The sequence below is a fragment of the Giraffa tippelskirchi genome, chromosome 9 (assembly GCF_054371585.1).
Source record: "Giraffa tippelskirchi isolate mGirTip1 chromosome 9, T2T-mGirTip1v1.2.pri, whole genome shotgun sequence".
In the NCBI taxonomy this organism is placed as follows: Eukaryota; Metazoa; Chordata; class Mammalia; order Artiodactyla; family Giraffidae; genus Giraffa; species Giraffa tippelskirchi.
This window is the reverse complement of record NC_137283.1, coordinates 158,182,204-158,205,019: the sequence shown is the minus strand read 5'-3', so window position 1 is coordinate 158,205,019 and position 22,816 is coordinate 158,182,204. Positions and strand designations below refer to the sequence as shown.

Here is a 22,816-nt window from a genome sequence, read left to right as displayed (position 1 = left end):
TTTCCACAAAGACACCACGGGTGTTGGCAGATTCTCTGGTAAAGTTACGGGAACTCACTGTCTCCATCAGGCAGATGAAGACAACTTTCCCAGGCTCTCCAAACATGAGGGAGAGTGGACTGAAATAGTAGGTGATGCACTTGGCCTACAGGAGGGCAAGGGTGCCTGGGGGGGACCACGGCATCCCGCACAGCATGTGTTGCCTGGGAAAGCCACTCCTCACCCCTCCACTTGGGAGAAGATGCCCGAACCTCACAGGGTGGATGGAGGTCAGCAGAAACCCTTTGAGACTGTGGTTGGAGATGGTTAAAATCTACTAGCTGGGTACCAGATATTTGAATCTACATACTGTGATTTTGATCATCATCTTTCGTGGTTAAAACTTAACATGAAGGTTTCGAAGAATATAGGGACTGTAATGGTCTCTCATAAGGTAATATCCACAACAGAGAAGGATGAGAAAAATCAGGACTGAAAATCTGGTTAAGAGAAGAGACAATGATGGTGGGTGTTGAGTAAAACTCTCGCCTGGTTAAGCTTATTCCAGGAGGTAGGTGAAAGTAAAGCGTGTCTGACTTCACTAATGAAGACGGATTTCATACCTTTGCCTCCACATTAGCACCTGTTTCACCCAGTGCTTTCATGTGCTGCTTTCAGGAAAGAGAGCAGTTTCTTTCCTCCACTTACGGATCATCTACTATATGCAAGGCACGCCACTGCATTTCCTTCTGAGAGGATGGATAAATTCTGTTCAACTCAGCCAAGCTCATATCAAGTTTGAGGTCAGGAGGTGGTCTCATAGCCAGACCACCTAGCGTACTCCCACTTAGATACTCTTAGAGGTACCTGCGTCCCTTAAAGCTAAACATCTGGTCACAGGGCAAGATAACCGTGCTTCTTTGGTAAGTCACTAGAAGTAGAGCAATTTGATTGAATGAGTCGGGTTGTTTATTGATCACAGAGAGCAGCACCTGAAAGTGTTATCACTCAGTCATGTCTGACTCTTTGCGACCCCGTTAACTGTAACCTGCCAGGCTCCTCTGTCCATGGGATTCTCCAGGCAAGAATACTGGAGTGGGCTGCCATTCCCTTATCCAGGGGATCTTCCTGACCCAGGGATCAAACCTGGTCTCCTGCACTGCAGGCAGATTCTTTACCATCTGAGCCACAAGGGAAGGCCACTCCTGTAGCTTTACAATTTTGCTCAAACCTCAACACAGATAACAATAGCAATTAATAGTAACTATTATGGCTTCCAGGTTATCTTGCAGTTGACCTCTGGGACCAGATGTTTAGTTTTAGAAGATGCAGGCACCTCTAAGAGCATCTAAACATGAGCACGCTGGGTGGTTTAGCTGTGGGACCACCAACTTGATATAAGACCTCAAACTTGATATAAGCTTGGCCACATCAAACAGAATTTACCCATCCTCTCAGCAGGGAATGCAGTAGAGTGCTTTGCATACAGTAGGAGATCCATAAGTGGCTGAAATATCCGCCCTACTTATCAGGGTGGTGACCGCACCATTCAAATGCAAGTGACAATTTTCATATGACATTTACCGAGTCCTGTGTGAATCAGGCTAACCACATCTTCTGACCTGATTTAGCTCGGAATTGGTTTTTGTGTCTAATCTTAATAGCCTAGCTTCCAGGCTGTCAATCAAACAACAGATTTACTGAGCACCTTCTGTGTACCTGATACAGAGCTGGACGCTGGGGAGGCCGCGATGGATAAAACAAAGGCCCTGCTCTCGAAATGTTCCCAACATAGTGACAGGTGAACAAGTAAGCACAGGAGAGCAAGACAGGAGTTAGAGACAGAGCAGGGTGCTGGCAAACTCCAAGGAAGCACGCACGTGTGCAGAAGAGTCAGAGCTGGTTTCAGCTGGATGGGGAATGGATTCTGATAGACAAGAGGGAATTGGCCGAGCTGGAAGGGGCCACTGCGGGAACAGAGTGACACGTCCTAAAGGGCTAGTATAGTGTGTCATTTAGATACTCATGAAGTTCCTATGGAATAGTGAATCCTAGTTAGGAGACATAAAGTCCTTTGAGAGTCTGAATTTTTTAAATGATGTCCCCAGCCCCCATGAAGCCACCCTTTGACTCCTGTTTAGAAAATCCTCCTGTAGGATATAAAGATGTGGAGTCTGGAGACCTGGCTTTATCTCCTCCTCTGTCGACATTTCTCTTCTGTTCCTCACGTCTCTGAGCCTTGTATTGCATCTGTAAATAGGGCTCACAGTTTCCCGCCTGACTCACAAGGTAGATGAGAATTAAAATCAAGTGAGGCCATGCAGGTAAAGAGTAGTCTAAATTCTAAACCTTCTGAAAGCCATGTATGAATTTTAGAGAAAATATTAGAGAACTAATGATAACACAGTGATAACTAATGATAACACAGGGGCTTCCTTTGTGGCTCAGCTGGTAAAGAATCTGCCTGCAATGCAGGAGACCTGGGTTAGATCCCTGGCTTGGGAAGATCCCCTGGAGAAGGGAAAGGCTGTCCACTCCAGTGTTATGACCTGGAGAATTCCACGGCCTGGAGAAGTCCACGGGGTTGCAAAGAGCTGGACACAACTGAGTGACTTTCACACTTTCACACAACGATAACATCACAGGAGGAAAAGAGGCTCAGACCACAAGAGCCCTGAGAATCTCAAAGGCAGTGGCAGCTCTGCAGGATTTTAAGTCTGGGAATAGATCAAGCTCTTACACTTAAAAAAGTCCCCAGAGAGTTATGTGGAGGATGGAGGGGTTCAGAGAGTCCGGGGAATTCAGGTCTGAGACACGGAAACCCTGAGAAACTATTGAGTTATGCAGGACGACGAGGCTTACACCCAGACTTCAGGGAAAAACGCACTGAGACAAAGGGCCTGGAGAGAGAGAGGCGTGCCTATGTCTTTACTCAGAGCGCCTCCTGAAGCAGGCCAGCCCAGGGCTGGGGAAAAGAGGACTCCCATCTCTGCCGCCTCTGAACCCCAGCCCCCTGCGACGCATGACCTCAAGCTCAGGCTTTCTACTGCTGAGATCAGTTTGAGAGCACTTTGTTCCTTTTGAAAAACCACCAGTCACTCGGAGAACCCCTAAATGCTTCATCGTTCTCCATTCCTTATGTCAGATCTAGAGAGAGATGGAGTTCAGGTCAGAGAGTTGGGCTACAGTAACCTGGTACCCGGCCCTTCCAGCCAGTGGTCTCTTTGAGCATACTCACTCCGCCTCCGTGAGAAACTTCTTTCTTCCCCTACTTGAAGCAAAGTGGTGCTGAAGAAGACTCTTGAGAGCCCCTTAGACTGCAAGGAGATCCAACCAGTCCATCCTAAAGGAGATCAGTCCTGAATATTCATTGGAAGGACTGATGTTCAAGCTGAAGCTCCAATACTTTGGCCACCTGATGCGAAGAACTGACTCATTGGAAAAGACCCTGATGCTGGCAAAGACTGAGGGCAGAAGGAAAAGCGGACGACAGAGGATGAGATGGTTGGATGGCATCACTGACTCAACAGACATGAGTTTGAGCAAGCTCCAGGAGTTGGCGATGGAGAGGGAGGCCTGGCGTGCTGCAGTCCATGGGGTCACAAAGAGTCGGACACGACTGAATGACTGAACTGACTGACTGAAGCATGCTCGCAAGCTTGCCCAGGCCAGGAGCTCATTCTGAACCCAGTGGGGGCCCTCAATATGCTATAGAAGTCCCCAGATCAGGCTCTAGGGCAGAGGCTCAGGTCTCAAAAAGCGCGGGCAGCCAGCACTTTCACTGTGAGAAGCCGCCATCCGGCCCCACTCCGCTGGAAACTCGTCACTACGTGGAAAGGCAAAGGGCAACGTTATTTCCATTCACCATGTATTTGCTACATCACTGGTTTCCTATTTCAGCACGTTTAAAAAATTTCCCCTCGGGGAGAGTGCTGAGGCGCCTTTGTTGTGAAATATGGTTAACCCAAGGTGCTTTTTTTTCATGACATAACTCAGACTAGGTCTCTGTGTACAGGAAAACTAAAGCCCCCCTGAGTGTACAGTCCTCTGGGATCTCAAAGAAATGCAGAGAAGAGGGAAGGGATGGTTAAGGGGAAGAGCAGTGAAATGCTAGGGGAAAGAAAGAAAACAGTGTCTAGACCAAGATCAAAATGTAGAAAACCACTTGTCGGGGACAGCATTCTAAAAAAAGAAACCTTACCTACTTCCTCTTGCTGGTCATGGCTTATCTATGTGTCCATAGTTTTTTGTGTTTTTTTTAATTCATTTACTTTAGTTGGAGGCTAATTACTTTACAATATTGTAGTGGTTTTTGCCATACATTGACATGAATCAGCCATGGGTTTACATGTGTTCCCCATCCTGAACCCCCCTCCCACCTCCGCCCCATCCCATCCCTCTGGGTCATCCCATTGCCCCAGCCCTGAGCACTTGTCTCATGCATCGAACCTGGACTGGCGTTCTGTTTCACATATGGTAATATACATGTTTCAATGCTATTCTCTCAGATCGTCCCACCCTCCCCTTCTCCCACAGAGTCCATAAGACTGTTCTATGCACCTGTGTCTCTTTTTCTGTCTCGCATATAGGGTTATCGTTACCATCTTTCTAAATTCCATATATATGCGTTAGTATACTGTATTGGTGTTTTTCTTTCCGGCTTACTTCACTCTGTATAATGGGCTCCAGTTTCATCCACCTCATTAGAACTGATTCAAATATATTCTTTTTAATGGCTGAGTAATATCCCACTGTGTATATGTACCACAGCTTTTTTATCTATTCATCTGTTGATGGACATCTAGGTTGCTTCCATGTCCTGGCTATTATAAACAATGCTGCAATGAACATTGGGGTACACATGTCTCTTTCAATTCTGGTTCCTCGGGGTCCACAGGTTTTAAAGCTAAAATGAATAATTATCTGACAGATTTAGATCTGTTACTCTCAATATAGCTTGTAACATCAGATTTAAAATATTCAAATATTTTGCTCAAATCATCAGAGGCCCTGTATTAATGTTTTCATGTGCTCTAAAGCTACAGGTGACTAAGGTTTAAATGAGCTCAGCAGTCAGAGCATTGCCCTCCTGTGTTTAAATAAATGCTTAAAATCAGTTGACATTTAATAAGATGTTGGCTTTCTGGCTTTTTAAATAGCTGGCAGGGACGCTGGGCCCACATTCTTGTATGGTGCCGGTGGGCCATCCCTTTGAACACAGCAAGGGTTCTGCCATTTTTCCACAGACCCCCACCACTCCCTATTACACACCACTCACGTTTCCCACCTGGCCCCTCAGGCATCGGAGGGTGCAGCCTCTGGGTCAGGCAGTGAGGCAGGCTCTGCTGGGTGTAACCAAAGTTGTCCTTTGTACTAGTGAGCTTTTATCCCTCCAACATATGGAAATAATGATGCATTTCCAAATAAACTCAGAGACAACCAAAAGACATTTATTTATCTATTTTTAAACAACGTGGGTTTTTTAAAATTTAGTTAACCATAGTTGATTTACAATGTTGTATTAGTTTCAGGTGCACAGTTTCAGATTCTTATCCATTATAGGTTATTACAAGATACTGAATATAGTACCCTGTGCTACACAGTAGATCCTTGTTATTTATTTTATATAAAGTGGTGCCAGTGAAAGAAAGTGGAGTCGCTCAGTCGTATCCGACTCTTTGCGGCCCCACGGACTGTAGCCTAACAGACTCCTCCTTCCATGGGATTTTCCAAGCAAGAGTACTGGAGTGGGGTGCCATCGCCTTCTCCATATATAAAGTGGTATGTGTCAGTTAATAAACACAGTAGGGAGTTCTAGTTCCTGGGTCCTGTGGTTTGAGTCCCAATTTCTCTACCCTGGGGCTTCCAGGGGCTCTCTATCTAGGGGCTTTGCTGGTGGCTCAGATGGTAGAGAATCCACCTACAACACAGGAGACATCAGTTCGATGTCCCTGGCTGGGAAAGATCCCCTGGAGGAGGGGATGGCTACCCACTCTGGTGTTCTTGCCTGGAGAATTGCATGGACAGAGGAGCCTGCCGGGCACAGTCTATGGGGTGGCAAAGAGTCAGACACGACTGAGAGACTAACACTTCTCTGCCCTGGTTCCCTCCCTGAACAGTTAAGTAGCCGTCAACCAAGAGCTGGAAAGGCTCTGCCGCACACACCCCCAGGCTTCACCCGGGGCCGCATCATTTCTGGACAGGAGCTTGTGCTCAGAGTAACTAAGTGAAGGCAGTAGGAGGTGTGGGGTGGGTGGAAAGGTCAGGAGGCAGAATGGTGCTAACCAGCGGGAACTCTTCATCAGGGCGCTCCGTCAAAGATTCGTGCCGCAGCATTGATTTCTGGAGAATACTGAGTATTGAAAATGTTCACGTTTGCTTTAAATAACAGAAATGTGTCCTTAAGCCCCAGCACAGCTTTGTTCAAACAACACGTCTGAATTAACTAGAAGGTTCCCTGTCTAAAATATCTGCCTCCAAGAGTCAGTAGTGCCGCCTTTAGGATGGAAAGAATGTGAGCAAAAAGTTAAAGCAACCAGAAAACAAGCCAAGCAGGCAGCCTACTTGTAATTTCAGAGTCACATAGAAGAGTTGCCCACCTTGCCTTCTCACCTTCCTTGCACGCACGTAGGCACGTATGCACGCACGCACACTGAAGTCATCCATGTCTGCCGGAAACTGGGTGAATGACCCGAAGTGAACAACCAACAGGAACTGAGTGGTCCCAGCTTGGTAAGAATCACAAGGAGAAGATGCTGGAATCAAGTCATGGGTTTCCACGGCATGCGCCTTGCAGCTGGTGTTTACTCCCCACGCTGCAGAATCATGCTGTGGACGAGAACCACTGATTTGGAGTCATAAGTTTAGATTTCACAGCAGGCTAAACATGACCAGTACAATCTTTAGGGAAAACTTTTCCTAAGTCGGTCAGCCCAAGCTTCCCACCCATGTACCACAAATGAGTGACAGCGACGCCACCTCACCGCTCCACTCGGCTCCCCTGCGCCTGGGGGCCCAGCCAGCCTGTTTGCAGCCTCAGTTCACCTCCTGGTGACACGAAAAGGTTTGGGAAGCACTGCCTTTGGTTAAAATTCTCGCAGAAATTCTCAACAGTTACATTATGTATTCGCTATTCACTGACGCAGGACCAACATTTCTTGGCTGATGATGCTTTATTGTAAATCCAGTTTTGAAGAAAAACAACAACAACTTGAAGTTAGCCTCTTCACTGTTTTCCCTCTTATTTTCCACCACAGTTAAGCCAGACTCCTGGTGGGTGACTTGCTGTTGTGAGCTGTGACTCCTCACATCCTATCTGTCTACTGACCACTCTCCCTTAGAGACTCATTACTCCTCTCTTCCAACCAGGAAAGGCCTGGCATCTGCAGTGTCCCTCCAGCAGCTGGACCTGCCCACCCAGCAGAAAGAGTCTATCCTCCAGAGCCCTGTGGTGCTGACTCAGGGCCCCAAGACCAAGGAGAGGCACCTCTTCCTCTTCAGGGACTGGCTGGTTGTCACCAAGCAGAGGTAAGTCACGTGACTGGCACTGTCTTCCTGCCTGTGAAAAGGCACTTTCTTTCCAAGTCCCCACTGCCTGAAGGCATCTCAAAGAGAGCTCCCCCTTTTTGACAAATGAGACCATGAGACTGGAGAGGCTGCCTGCCTCGGGCAACATCACAGGTGTAGCAGGTAGAAAGCTAGGGCAGTTAGGGTATAGGAGAGCCATCATTTAAAAAGAACTCTTAGTGAACTTGATCTGTTGGGTTGCTAAGAAGTGCTTAAAGTGTTCACAGCAACAAATTTGAAATCGGAAATTTAGAAACTCAGTAAGTGAGTTAATGTTAACTACCATGATAATCATTTTTCTCTTTGGGAAAATATGCGATTATACTTCTTCAACATTTGCATTAGATCAGGAGAGGCTACATCAAAAGAAGTGCAATATTAATTTTCTGGCTTGTAGGCTGACTGTATATCAGCAATGTCTCTTGATTTCTTTCCCATTCCCCAGAAGGAACACGTGCCTGTATGCACCTTTGCCTCAACCTGCTCTGGGCAGAGAGGGAAGGAGAAAGACCAGATCCCTCTACCCGACTCCTCACATGGAGCCTGTCCCTTCTCTCCTCCCCCCGCCGCAATGTCTGATAGATTAGCTATACTCAAGTGAGAAATGGGACCAATGGTCACCCAGCAACTAAGTAACTTTCTTTGTCTCCTCTGGGAAGGAGGAGGAGAGTACCCAAGAGGCTGGTAGTGGGTGAAGAATACCCCCGGCAGAGCCAGGAAGATGACCTGGACCAGTGGGGATAAACCACCCAGTGGGCAGCACCCTGCCCCACCTTGCCATCTCCCTGCCGTACCCTCCTGTCCTTTTGTTTGAGGGGGTTCCTCTCCTCCTTCCAGATGGCCCACAAAGCTTAAAGGGAATGAAAAACAACCCCTCCTGGGTAGCGGGGAAGGGGAGCCCTGGCCTTGTGCAGTTTCCAAGGTGGCAGCCCAAACAAGGAGTGCTGACAGGAGCCGCCTGGCCAGGCCACCAGTTGACTTTGGCTACAAGATGGTGTCTGATTCAGTGGCCCTGAGGATGGGACCCAGGGGACCCAGGGCACCCGGGGTGTGACCCTCTGACCACGAACGCACCTGACCTCCAGTTCAAATCCCAGGGCAGTGACTACCTGGAAGAAAGTCACCTCAGAGCCTGGTTGGGTTTGTCTTCTGGAAATGGGCTGTGCCTGCCGGCTTCTGAGTCTTTTATTGCCACAGCAGAATTCAGAGAGCACTAGACTCAAGTGTGTTACTGGGCCCGAGCGCCTGGGGAACACCCACCTCACTTTCGGAACTGAGCACCTACCAGGCACATCACACGTGTCAGCTTGCTTAATCCTCACAACCCATTTCACAGATGAGGAAGGTAAAGCTCAGAGAGGCTGAGTGCTTGTCACAAGTCCCCCAAGAGGAAGTAGCAGAAGCAAGCCTAACACCTGTACCCCGTTTCTTGGAGGGCAGCACCCGGATCCTGGAGGGAAGCTCTCTGACTTGAGCCGTACTTCCCAGGGGCATGTGCACATCAAATAGGATTCCATGGATTTTGCAGAAAGAAATGGGTTCAGGGGATGTGTGACAACCTTCCACAAATTTCACACTGGCAAAGGAAAACTGGGGTGAGGTTGCTGAATGAAAGCATGGGCCCCGAGGGGGAAGTTCTGATGTCCACAATCAGCCCAGGGTCTTCATGCAAAGTGCAGGCCAGAGCCATGGAAAAGACCTGAAAGACAGGGGGTCGTCTCTGCAGCAGTGGAGGGAAAGACCCTCCTTTGCATGGATGATGACTGGGGGGGTTGGGTGCATTGTACTTCTGTCTTATAGGAAGGAAAGCATTTGCAAATTTTTTATACTTTCATTTAATTTCCCTTGAAAAGTTCTATTTTAAGCTTTGGGGGAAAACGTGCCTATTTTAAACAGCTTCTCACACCTACCCACCGTGATTAATTTTCTTAGATGCTTAGAGATTTCAAAGAATTCAAAACGTATCTGGCATCCTCCCCTTATGTTCCTCCCAGCCAGGGAAGTGTTGTTTTCAGAGCCCTGAGAAATCCCCCGAGGCACAAACAGCAGCTGGGGAAGTCCTGCCCAGCACATCCCGAGAAAGTGAAGCGGCCCCTTCCTGCCCAGACCGCACAGAGCGCTGTGCAGGCTGCTGAATCATTCCTCGCTTTTATTCAAACAAACACCCTGAGTCCTTCCTCAAAAGGCTCACTCCTGCCCGCAGTCAGAGGAGAAACCCCGAAGATGCGCACCGGGTGTGGGCATCTGTTCACAAGGACAGTCAGCCACAAGGGCTCTGCACCAAGGGGGGCGCTGTGGATTGGCTGCAGGCACCTGGTCACAGCATCCCAGAGACCTTGCCAAACCCAGCCACGTGGCCTCCCCAGCTGCAGGGCTGCAGCCAAGCCCAGACCTGAGCCTTCACACACCGCTTAGAAAGGATAACACAGGAACCCTCTTCCTCTTCCCAAAAGAGTCGGGCTGACAGCACTTTCTGAGTAGGTAGATCAGATGTTCACACACTCCCATGGCCCAGCACTTGGACCCACTGCGTCTCCTCTAATGGACCTTGTGCATCTGTCCCGGCTGTTCCTGCCACCTGGGAGGCTGCACCCCTCTTCCCATGGCCAGCTCTAACCCAGGCTTAGGGACACAGCTCAATGCACAATCAAAGCATATGCTCTGGAACTGCACTGTTCTATATGCCTCAGTTTTCTCATCTGTAAAGCGGGGGTAAAAATAGCACCTCCCTCATAGAGTGGCTTGGGGTGGGGATGAAAAGGGTGGCTACATGTACAGAGCTTAGAATGGGCCTGGCACACGTTAAGCCAGGAGTCCCCAGTCTTTTTGGCACCAGGAACTGATTTTGTGAAAGACAATTTTCCCACGGGCCGGGGAGTGGGGAATGGTTTCAGGATGATTCTCATAAGCAGCGCACACAACCAGGATCCCTCGTCAGCCCAGTTCACAGTAGGGTTTGCACTCCTTTGAGAATCTAACGTCCCCACTGACCTGACAGGAGGCAGGGCTCAGTCGCTAATGCGAACAATGGAGAGCAGCTGTAAATACAGATGCAGCTTTAGTCTCCCGCCACTCACTCCTACCGTGTGGCCACGGACCAGTAGTGGTCCATGACCCAGGGGATGGGGACCCCTGTATGAAACATTTGCTATGAAGAACAGTCACTTTCTCAAGTGCTTTCCAGGAAGGACTCTGAGGCCCCACCCTTGGCCCAAAGAGAGCAGAGAAGAAAGCTCATAGCCCTCACTAGCCTGGAAGTTAATTGTTAATAATTAATAATTAACTAGTCACTACTGGTATTGTAGAGGGTCTGCTCTGCATGAGTCATTCTTCTGTGTCTGGTGGTGGTGGTTGAGTCCAAGATCTCAGGCTCTTTATAGTCTGATAGGAGAGGTATGGTGGACAGAAGGGAAGGAATGATGACTGATTCTTGAGTCTACTTTAGTTTGGATTGTTGTTTTTAATTCAAAGAGAGCAACTCCTATATGTTTGGAAAGTGTAGTCAATTTATCTAATTTAGTTTAGAATGTTCTACTATGTTTTTAGGATGTAGTTGGTACCATGTTCAACTATGCATAATGAGCTATTTTAAAGAAATTTTGCTATACTTTCACAGGGTTTGATATCTGAATTTTAGAACCGTGAGCTGCATGATTACTTTCTGATCAGTGTGATTAGCATCAGCGAGTGAAAATCTATGACAGTCTCAGCAGCGTATTGACAAGAACACGCCCTTTGCCTCCGCAGCCAAAGGGAAATGTCTTCAGTTGCATTTTACTATAAATAGTGTGAGACACAAAGAAGTTAAGTGAAGAAGTTAAGTGTATTTCATAACATGCCCAGTTGTTTTGAAATGTCCTTTACCCAGAGCAATAGCAGTTCACGGTTGATAATAACCATCCCCAGGATTGGCTGCAGAGCCTGGGGTGAAATGCAAATGTGGGGTACTTGGTTCAAAGAGCAGAAAATGAAACCTAGCATGGGAGTCTTCTGAGCCTGGGGTCACCGTGCAGGTCACATGTTTGTTCGTGGAGCTGGTTCTGGCTGTCCCCTCATGGAGTTGATGTATTTTAATATTGGTGTTAATGTATTAACATACTTAAGGAACTTCCAAGCTTAAGGCCTTTACTTAACATATTTACCAGCATTTACCAATACTTAACAAGACTTCCCTGTAGCTCAAATGGTAAAGAATCTGCCTGCAATGCAGGAGACCAGGGTTCGATCCCTGGGTTGGGCAGATCCTCTGGAGAAGGTTATGGCAACCCACTGCAGTCTTCTTGCCTGGAGAATCCCGTGGATAGAGGAGCCTGGTGGGCTACAGTCCATGGGGTCACAAAGAGTCAGACAAGACTGAAACGACTTAACACACAAGGACCCAACCTGCTGAGTATTGCAAACACAGTATGTGCTTGCTTTTGGGCTTCCCTTGTGGCTCAGCTGGTAAAGAATCCACCTGCAAGGCGGGAGACCTGGGTTCGATCCCTGGATTGGGAAGATCCCATGGAGAAGGGAAAGGCTACCCACTCCAGTATTCTGGCCTGGAGAATTTCATGGACTGTATAGTCCACGGGGTTGCAAAGAGTCGGACACGACTGAGTGACTTTCACTTCCTGCCAGTCGTTGTACTAAATCCTTCACTTCTGGTAACTCACTTCATTCTCAAAAAATTCCTATTAGATAGGAAATGACAGCTTGTAACTCATCATTGTCTGTTCGTAGAAGAGAGTCCACAAGTCCAGCCTGCACATGAAAGGAGAAAAATTAAACTTCACCTTTTGGAGCAGGATATGCTAAAGGATTCACGAATGTATTCATGAGCATCATATCAACATACAGGTTATGGGGACTTCCTTGCTGGTCCAGTGGTTAAGGATCCACCTTACAATACAGGGGATGGGAGTTCGATCCCTTTCTAGGTGACTAAGATCCCACAGGCTTCTGGGCAACTGAGCCCGCATGTCACATCGAAGATCCCACATGCCACAACTAAGACTTGACATAGCCAAGTAAATAAATAAATATTTAAAACAAATATATAGATAGATAGATAGATTGTGTTTAAAACCATGAGACTGGTTAAATCACCATGGTAGTGAGTGTCCAGAAAAACAGAGAAGGGGACTCAGGACTGAGCTCTGCAATGCTACAACATGCAAAGGTTCCTTTTCTGCTCTCTAGGTAGGAAGCCAGGCATTTCCCAGGGTCACCAAGTCCATGGGTAGTGGAGCTGAACCTAGGCCCCGGGCACTCAGGTTCCAAAGCCTACACTCTTCACTGCTCAGCTGCTCTGAAAACCACAGAGGCCCAAGTTCAGTACATAAACAGACCAATGGAGATCTGTAAACTGATATTTGCCATTTGGTCTGGTGTTATGATATCCATGAAAATTATCATTTCTTCTTGGGTTCTTGGCCTTGATGTGCCTGTCACCAGATGATGGTGCCATTCATGGAAGCACTCATTAGTCGACACGTTTCTTTGCTGAGCATCTCTGTATATCAGACACTGTTCCAGGCACTTAGGATAAAATAGACAAAAAGCCTTGCTCTTGTGGGGCTTATATTATAGCAAGGAGAGACAGAAAGTAGACAAGAAACATAATAAATGATCTAGTGATTCCCTGGTGGCTCAGACAGTAAAGAGTCTGCGTGCAGTGAGGGAGACCCAGGTTCAATCCCTGGGTCGGGAAGATCCCCTGGAGAAGGAAATGGCAACCCACTCCAGTATTCTTGCCTGGAAAAGCCCATGGCTGGAGAAGTCCGGCGGGCTACAGTCCATGGGGTCACAAAGAGTCGGACACAACTGAGCACCTTCACTTTCAGTGTGTTGGGAAGTGGTATGTGTCATGGGAAAAAAATTAGAATTGGGTAAAAGAATCAGCAATTCATAGCAAAGGAGGGGTCCTCGTTGGAGTTTTGAGCAAACATGAAAGAAATGAAAATTAGCGGAGTGGATATCAGTATTCCTGGCCCAGAAAACATCAAGAGCAAAGGCCGGAGGCTGGCGTGTGCCTGGCATGATGAAGGGCAACTCGGTGGCCAGGGGGGCCGGAGCAGAAGGAACAAGGGCAGGAGGATGGGAGACGTGGCAGCAGGTAACAAGTGCCCGATCAGACATCCCGGTGGGCTTGCAGGAGGCAGGATTCTGGCTTTTTTTCTTTGTTGGGTGAGATGGGAGCCCCTGAAGGGATGGAGCAGGACCGCACTAGCTGCTTTGTGGGAAATGGCCCAGGATCAGGGCGGCAGCCGGGGCAGAGAGAAGGGTTGCCTCACAACCTGAAGTCGGGCTCACCTGGGGATGCGTGATCCAGGGGAGTGAGGGATTGCCCCGTATGGAAGCCGCAGCCTGATTGTAACCTAATCTCAGAAACGGCATTCAAATTCTTCTGCCATAATCTGTTCAGTAGAAGCCAGTCAGGAAGTTGACACTCGGAGGGAGTGAAATTAAGCTTCACCTCCTGAAGAAAGGTGTACAGAAAGCTTCGGGGTCATATTTTTAAAACCATCACATCGACACGTGGATTATATTTAACAGCATGAGATTGGATAAGATCACCAGAAAAAGAAAGGGGGACCAAGGTCTGAACCCCAGGATGTATCAACATGAAAAGGCTGAGGGGAAGAGGAAGACTACCCAAGGAGGTCAGGAATGAGAAATTTGTGAAATGGGAAGAAAACCAAAAGAGTGTGGTGCTTTGGAGCTAAATGAAGAAAGTGCATCAAGGAGGAGACTGGTCAGCTCTGTCAAATAGGGCCGTCGGCAGGGTAACCCTCCTGGCCCAGGACAAGCCCACCTCACGCCTGCTTTTGTCCTGATGTCATTACTAATAGTAACCACCCCTCCTCTCTCTTAAGAGCAGCCCAGTTTGACAATGAATTAGGGGCACATCCCAAACAGAAGTCAAGTAACATGAACTGTGAGATTTGTGAATTGGATCCGGAAATGCAGAGATCATTGGTAATCAGGGGAGATTATCTGATTAGTGGTTTACTGTGACACATATATCAGCATCCTTTTCATTCAAAGTATTTTTCTATTAGAAGTTATTAATGGGACTTCCCTGGTGGTCCATTGGCTAAGACTCAATGCTCCCAATTCAGGGAGCCTTCAGTCCTTGGTCAGGGGACTATTAATAGATCCCACATGCCACAATGAAGATCAAAGATCTGATGTGCCACAACTAAAACTCAGCACAGCCAAATAAATAAATAAAAATAAATATTATTTGAGTTATTAAAGAGCTAAGCAAAATATTAACTATTAACAGTATTAACATAAATTTGGTACATTATTTCATGTTATAAGATTTGAAAAACCACAAATGCAGCTAGTTCACTAAATTTTAACTCTTCTCAGTCATTATTTGTTGTAATCAACAATTACACTGAAGTTTGAGTCAGCTTTTAAAAAGCTGATCTTGAAAAATTGTGACTATTAATAATGCTACAGAATTAATAGGTTCTTCTTGTTGTTGAAATGAAAGAATTTGACCAACTGGCAAAAAAGAGCCTCTTCAATGCAATACAAGTAGATAAAGTAGAAACAGACTCCCCAGGATTTGTGTTTATTCATGAAACACTTTTCATTTGATAAAATGCATAAAGGCTATGGGGGCTTCCCTGGTAGCTCAGCTCATAAAGAATCCCCCTGCAATTCAGGAGACCCGGGTTTAATTCCTGGGTTGGGAAGATCCCCTCGAGAAGGGATAAGCTACCCACCCCAGTATTCTTGGACTTCCCTGGTGGCTCAGATGGTAAAGAATCTGCCTGTAATGTGGGAGACCTGGGTTTGACCCCTGGGTTGGGAAGATCCCCTGGAGGAGGGCATGGCAACCCACTCCAGTATTCTTGCCTGGAAAATCCCATGGACAGAGGAGCCTGGAGGGCTACCATCTGTGGGGTTGCAAGGAGTTGGACACGACTGAGTGACTGAGCATGCATGAGTGCATAAAGGCTGTAGTTACGGCTTGTTCGGGGCTTCCCCAATGGCTCAGCAGTAAAGAATCCACTTGCCAATGCAGGAGATGAAAGAGACTCGGGTTTAATACCTGTGTCAGGAAGATCCCCTGAAGGAGGAAAATGGCAACCCATCCAGGACAAAGGAGCCTGGCGGGCTACAGTCCTTGGGGTCACAGAGTCAGACACAAAGCAACTAAGCAAGGCTTGCTCCCCGACTCTCCTGGCTGCCCCGGCTCTCAGCTTCCCTGCTGGCTACTTCTGAAGAGATGACCCTTGTCCCCCTATTGCACCTGTCTCCACTCAGCCTGTGCCAAATTTAATCAACATCTGGCATTTACTTGCCCATCACTTTGCACCTCTTGATGTGTTTAGTCACCTGCCACAGCTGTGTGCATGCGCGTGCTCCATGCCTGCACCTTCAGACCTGCTCGGGTCACAGGGCTCAAATATGACCTCACAGGGACCTTTGTCAAGTGAAAGATGACTCTTATTAACCTTGTTGAAAAATAAGCTCTGGCTTATTTCTGGCACGTTTCCAAAAAGGAAAGCTGATGTGAAGTTTCATTTTACTTATTTGTTCTGAGATCATTTTTTCTCGGGGTCTTCAGCTTCATTGAAAGAGAGATTTCCATCCATAGGAAGAGGAAATGATCCTCATGGCTTAAGTGATCCCTGGTGAGGGAGAAAAAATGTTAAGAGAGGAAAATTGTTTATAAAATCTTTCTAAGTGCTTCTGATATGAGTAGTGTTCTCATTTTAACTATCAGAAACTCTGACATGATTGTTACCATAAAGGATCCTACCAGATAGTCTCCATCTCTGACTGTGGGGCTCTCTCTGAGGAACTGGCCTGGGTTCATGACCAATACAGGGTGTCTGGGTTTCTTTCACAAGAAGGTCAGTCCCAAGCTGAAAAAAAATCAGCCTGCTGGGAAGAGGCAGTTAGGGAGCCAGGGCATGACCCAGAGGATTGGAAAAAAACCAAAAACCCAACCCTGGCTGAGCAGTTACTGTGAGCCTTTACATGGAGCACCTAATTTTATCTTTACAGTCACTCTGTACATTAGGAGCTATATTAGTCAGCTAATGTCACAGAAATGGCACAGAACAGATCATCTCAAAACACGGTAGCTTACAAAAGCAAGCATTTGCTTCTTGCTCGTACAGCTGTAAGTCACCTAGCATCTGACGGATGCAGCCAGGCTCAGCTGGGTGTGGGTGCCCACCACAGGTTAGCTTCACGCGTTCCCCAGTGTCTCTTATTCTTCTGGGACACTCAGGGCTTGTGCTTCTAATGGTGATGTGGAGGTGCAAGAGGGCACAGCCAACCTCACAGGCATGCTTCAGGCCTTTGCTTGCCTCTTGTACACTAACAACCTGTCCAAACAAGTCCAATGGCCAAGGCCAAAGTCGAGGGTCAGGGACAAGACGCTCTGCCCACCAGGAGGCCACGACAGGAGTGTGGATGTGTAGCACTGCTATGGGAGCGTGAAGACTGGGCCCAATAACCAAATCCAGCATGAGTGCTGCAGTTACAGTCACCTTAGGGATGAGGATATACCAGGAGAGGGAGGAAGGCTTGCCCAGTGGCCCGCTAATGTTAAGTGGAGATGCCTACCTTTAAATCCAAGCAGACAAACCCCAGAGCCCATACTGTTATTCAGGACAGCTCAGAGGGGACCAGGCAGACGTTCCTGTGGGCCAGGAAGGACACATTAAAGGTCAGACACAGGGTGGGAAAGGCCAGGCGAAGGAGCAGGCAAGGATCAGCCTAAGAGGACTTCGGCCCGTGTCCGTCTTGTGTCCACCTGTACAGATCGCTTCCCACAGGCTTGTCTGTAGAGGTGTCTCCTGTAGGCCAGCGGGTGGAATCACAAATTGGCACGCTTATACCCCCGAATAAGAAAGATACTCCTCAAATTGTTTCAGAATTCCAGTAGCTACATCTCCTTATATTTTTCTGTCATTTAAAACTGTATCTGATGAGTAAAACAAAAGCACCCCTTTATAAATAAACAGGTCGATATGCAAATAAAAGTTTAAAAATATAACTATAGTATATTCCTGGTGTTTGAGAATTGGTTCATGGGAAGTTTTTCTGTTACACTTTGGATATGTTTGAATTTATTTGTAAGTATATTTAATATATATATATATGTTCATCGAATTCCAAAAATTTTTCCTTTTCCAAAAAGCAAATTTAAACTTTGAGAATTTTGATCAGAAGCTAAAAATCTACCCTATCCCCATATTTAAGATAGGAATAAATTTCAATTATTTTAAAAACTATTTCTACTATTGTAACCAATTATTGTATGTATTGGGTCAGAAAATGATAAATTCAATATAGCTTATTTTTTAATTTTTAATAACTGTGTTTATCCCTGGTGGCTCAGTGGTAAAAAATCCACCTGCAGTGCAGGAGATGCGGGTTCAATCCCTGCATTGGGAAGGTCCTCTGGAGTAGGAAATGGCACCCACTCCAGTATTCTTGCCTGGAAAATCTCATGGGCAAAGGAGCCTGGGGGGCTACAGTCCATGGGATTGCAAAGAGTCAGAGACATGACTTAGTGACTCAACAACAATAAGTTGAGTTAGAAAGTAATAAATTCAATATAGCTTATTTTTTAGTGTTTAGTAACTGCTTGTAACAAGAACAAGGTAAGTATAAAGATTGGTGAGAGGAGTTTTTTTCCATCTAAACTTTTTAACATTTTGGTTTTCTGTTATAGCAAAGTGCTTCCAATTTGGGGCAATATTTCTTAAAGTTTCAGTGAAATACAGTCTTTTCTGTTCTTCTATCAATTGCTTTCTTATTTCTGACCAAACTATAAGAGGCTAATAGATTATGAAACAGTGATTCAAAGAAAGTACCATCAAAGGAGAAATGACAATCCTGTTTTAACCCTAAAATAGATCAAGTTGTAATTCCTTAATATAGAGGTGATGCAACACTACTGCTTTCATAGAAACAAGGGATTTTCATGACTGACGTCATTGCACAGTTGGTACCTACGCCTCTCGTTCATTGTGAAACGTCTGCCTTAATTTCTACCCAGCTGCAGATAATTGCATGTACTCATTTTGTCTTTGTTTTCAAAATCTTTAAATATAACTGTAGTAAAATTTGCAACCATATTATTAAGATAAATTTACTATTTAAAAATGGTATTTCTTGTTTCATTATTAGATACAAAATTTTTTAAACTAGTTCATGTTATATAATATTTTACATCTTGTGTGTGTGTTTTAGTTGCTTCAGTCTTGTCCGACTCTTTGTGACCCCGTGAACTATAGCCCACCAGGCTTCTCTGCCCACAGAATTCTCCAGGCAAGAATACTGGAGTGGGTTGCCATTTCCTTCTCCAGGGGGTCTTCCCAACCCAGGGATCGAACCCCAGTCTCCTGCATTGCAGGCAGATTCCTTACTGTCTGAGCCACCAGGGAAGCCCCTTTACGTATTAAATGTGATTATTAGAAAATAATGCTCACAATACATCAATCAAAATGTAGAAAAGCAAGTTTTAAAAACATCTAAATAAGTAGAAGAATTAAAAAGAAAGTTGAGTTGGAAATAAACAAATTTTAAATAAAAGAAAATATCTGGTTTGCAGTAGAAAACAAAAGCATTAAAATATAGGAATAAATCTAAGAAAAATGCTCAAGAGAAAGTTTTGATTAAATTGGTAAATCTATACCTCCCAATAGAGAAGTTACTTCTAAAATCTTTTCAAAATTCCACTAGTTATCCAAAAGTTTATTTTTTCAATATTTTACTGTCATTTCATATTGTCCACAATTTGAAATAAGCAAAGACTTGAAACCTGGAGAGTTGTACCTTATTTACTGATGAGAAGACTCAATAGTGAAGCTCTCCTGTCTCCCCCAAATTACTGTGTAAGTGTTGTACTAATGAAAAATCCCCAGAAATTTTAATAGAACTGGTTCTTAAATGTGCAAAAACAGCCAAGACCAGTTTGTCGAGGAAAAGAAAGAAAACAAGCCCAGCCATCTACCAGAACAAGATATGAAGCCACAGAAATTAGAACAGGCGGCTCTGGATGGTGGGATTGTGAGAAAGAAAATATATAAGTAAACACACCCGTTCCTCCAGGAGCAAAGCGGAGGTGAGAGGGGAGCTGGGGACACTTCGGGTGATGGGTCCCATGCTTAGAAACGTGGGCCCCGGGCCGCTCTGATGGGGACCACGTGATGATATGATTCAGCGAGCTGCGTGTGCCTTCACCAACCAAGCACTAAGTTTCCATCTCTGCAAGTTACCTGGCAATGCTTTGCATCGTCACAGACCATCATGCCCAATGCCAATACGTGTGTATAAATTTACTATCAGTAGTTTCCAGTTTTATCATTTTCACAGAAATAAAATTTTCCTCAACTATGTTAGTTAACAATGAATCCAATTGAAATCCACTTTACTAAAAATCCCATCCTTAAAAATTTTTGTTTTCTAATGTTACGTGGAATGTCAAACCCCTTTCTGTAAAGTGTACAGCTAGTACAGTAAAAAAAAAAAAAAAAAAATAGGCGTTTTCTTTCCTGCCACTGTGCAGTCGCATTCTTTGCAGGAGCCTTGTCATGTTCCAGTCTAGTGCTTGAAGGTCATTATCCAACATAATTCGCTTTGTCTTCTTTCCTTGGGAGATGCGTGCTGAGCCAGCAGTGGGGGATTGCCTCCTTTGGGTGAGGCTGCTGCGTTTGGAGGTGGGCGGCGTGAAGTCCTCAAGCAAGCGTGGGCTCTGGAGACAGTTTCGGTCCCTCTCGGGTCATTTCTGGGCTTCATCTTCCTGGGTTCCCTCACCTGCAAGATGACATAATCAAGCTCCCTGGTAGACTCTTACTAAAGATATGGTGCTACTATGTCACCTCCTTGGCGCTCAACAGATACTGGTTTTCTTCCTTAATTGTTGATATAAAAATCGGACTTCCCTAGTAGCTCAGTGGTAAAGAATCTGACTGCCAATGCAGGGGACATGGGTTTGATCCCTGGTTGGGGAAGATCCCACATATTGTGGAGCAACTAAGCCCTTGCGTCACAACTATTGAGGCTGCTCTCTGAAGCCCGGGGGCCACGACTACTGAGCCCACATGCCCTGGAGCCCGAGCTCCAAACAGGAGAAGCCCCCACCGTGAGAAACCCATGCACCGCAGCTAGCGAAAAGCCCAGGCAGCAACAAAGACCCAGTACAGCCAAACATAAATAAATAAAATTATAAAAAATGGAATGAATCTGTAAAACAGTGTGCGGAGGATTTAAGTATGAATACTTCTGAAATCTTGTAAGTTTCGCTGTTTTTTTTTTCTTATGTCATGGAGTCCCTTGTCTCAGGTCTATTTTTCACAGGAATTTGCGAATGTAATATGGGCTTCCCTGATAGCTCAGCTGGTAAAGAATCCGCCTGCAATGCAGGAGACCCCGGTTTGACCCCTGGGTTGGGAAGATCCCCTGGAGAAGGGAATGGCTACCCACTCCAGTATTCTGGCCTGGAGAACTCCATGGACAGTATGTATAGTCCATGGGGTTGCAAAGAGTCAGACAACGACTGAGCAACTTTCACTTCACTTCACTTCACTTCTGAATGTAAGGATAAGGGAAAGCTGACTGAAGGGTGGACACCCCCATCACAGAGGGGGACCAGGAGAGCAGCTCTGGGGGGGTCAGCACTCAGGGCTCCCCCACTCCCCTTCCCTCTTTCTCGAGTCTCTGTGGTACCGTTTGCAACATGAATGAGGCATGAGGGCTATGTTTTTTAAAAGGAAAGGAAAAAAAACAAGAGCCTTAAGAGGGTTTCTTCCTTTTTGACGCAGATCATTAAGCTAACCATTTGAGCCAGAGGAGAGGGCAGGAGTTCTCTCCCTCTGTGTGTGCGCCACAGCGCTTGGTGCAGAGGGGACTCCCCCGTGACCCGTCCCCTGGGCAGGCCACCTTCCCACTGGCGGATGTGGGCAGTTACGTAGCCCAGCGTCACACAGGGACCACCTCCTGTGATGCACAGGGTGGGATGGGCCCGGGTTGAGATGAAGTGGGGGCGAGGGTGGGGAAGGGAGACAGGCTATTTAAAGTGTCTTCTGGGCTTGGTGTGTCCCTTACGTACTGGTAAAGTGTGCCCTGAACGGCCTCTGCCAGGTGTCCAGTTCTGTGCTGCATTGACCCCGGTCCAGCCTCTGTTCTGTTCACACAATGGACACTCGCTGCCCACCTCCGCCTCCAAAGAGACACACTCCTTCCACAGAGAGAAATCTCTGCTGGGCCACGAAACCTTCTACGTGCCTTCCAGTGCCCAGATGCCAGTGTCCATGAGCTTGCTCACTGTGGACCGAAGGATGCAATGAGAGCTAACCTTCTACTGTTTTGATTCTCTGCTGGGCACTGGGATAACATTTTTTATATTATTTACATAATTTGATCCACATAGCAGCCCACCGCTGGTATGTGTATTCTCACTTTGAAGGTGGGGTAGCTGATGCTAGGGTGGCTGACTTCCTTGCCTGGAACGACAGCTCAGGGAAGCAGTGAAGTCTGGATTTGAAGCGGGGTTTGCCCACAACCAAGCCTGTGCTTTGAATGGCTCCATGGGGGCAGCGTAGGTCTAGGCCCAGGTGTGTTGTCACTGGTTAATTTATGCTTTCTTGATATACTAGTGAAAAAAATTGCAAAACAAAATTTTTAAGGAAAAACTATAAACACTTGGTCACAGGAGGCTATAACCCAGTTTTACCAAGGGAATCTGGCTACAGAGGCCATCTAAACTTGCCTTCCCCTCCTCCTCATTCTAGAGGCCACGTGTTCTCTAGTAGCATCGTTGAATTTTTGGCAATTCAAAGGTCCTGGAAGAGAATTCTTCTTTTAATTGTCCTGGGTTAATATTTACTCATTGTAGGTCTCTGTTTATTTTTACTAAGTGCCAAGTATTTTTATTTTCTGCCTAACTATGAGCCTCAAAATGCTGTACTCTGTAACCCCGGGGAAGACCCAGAGCAAGGCCAGGAAGAGGGGAAAGGCAAAGAGAGGGCCATGGCATCTTTGTCGGTTGAATCCCATTGTCTCTGCAAGGACTTCAACTTCCTCCACCACAGTTTTCACTGGGGCGAGTTTGACTTGCATATTTATACCAGGCTGACAAATAATAGAAGTGAGCAAATGAAATAATAGAGGAACTTGAAACTCTTCATCCTCCACTTAGATCATGCCTCTCCTGGACACTCATTTAGGGTATGTGTACTGACTCAGCAGTAAAGAATCCACCTGCCAATGCAGGAGACGAGAGTCTGATCCCTGAATTGGGAAAATC

The 22,816-nt window shown here is 46.3% G+C and overlaps 1 protein-coding gene across 4 annotated transcripts in view; it reads left to right on the top strand.

Annotated features, from left to right (window-relative positions):
• LOC145521520 (rho GTPase-activating protein 20) overlaps window positions 1–22,816 on the top strand; it is a 74,483-nt gene that overhangs the window by 15,931 nt on the left and 35,736 nt on the right. For 3 of the 4 annotated variants that reach the window (XR_014065440.1, XM_081530180.1, XM_081530179.1), the window contains exon 3: window positions 7,348–7,506. Coding sequence is in view for 2 of the 4 variants with exons in the window: in XM_081530180.1 (XP_081386306.1) it covers window positions 7,348–7,506 (159 nt within the window). In the remaining 2 variants the exon portion in view is untranslated. Of the gene's footprint in view, window positions 1–7,347; window positions 12,106–18,803; window positions 19,046–22,816 lie in introns of those variants that run through there. The other variant, XR_014065441.1, reaches the window with a different exon arrangement.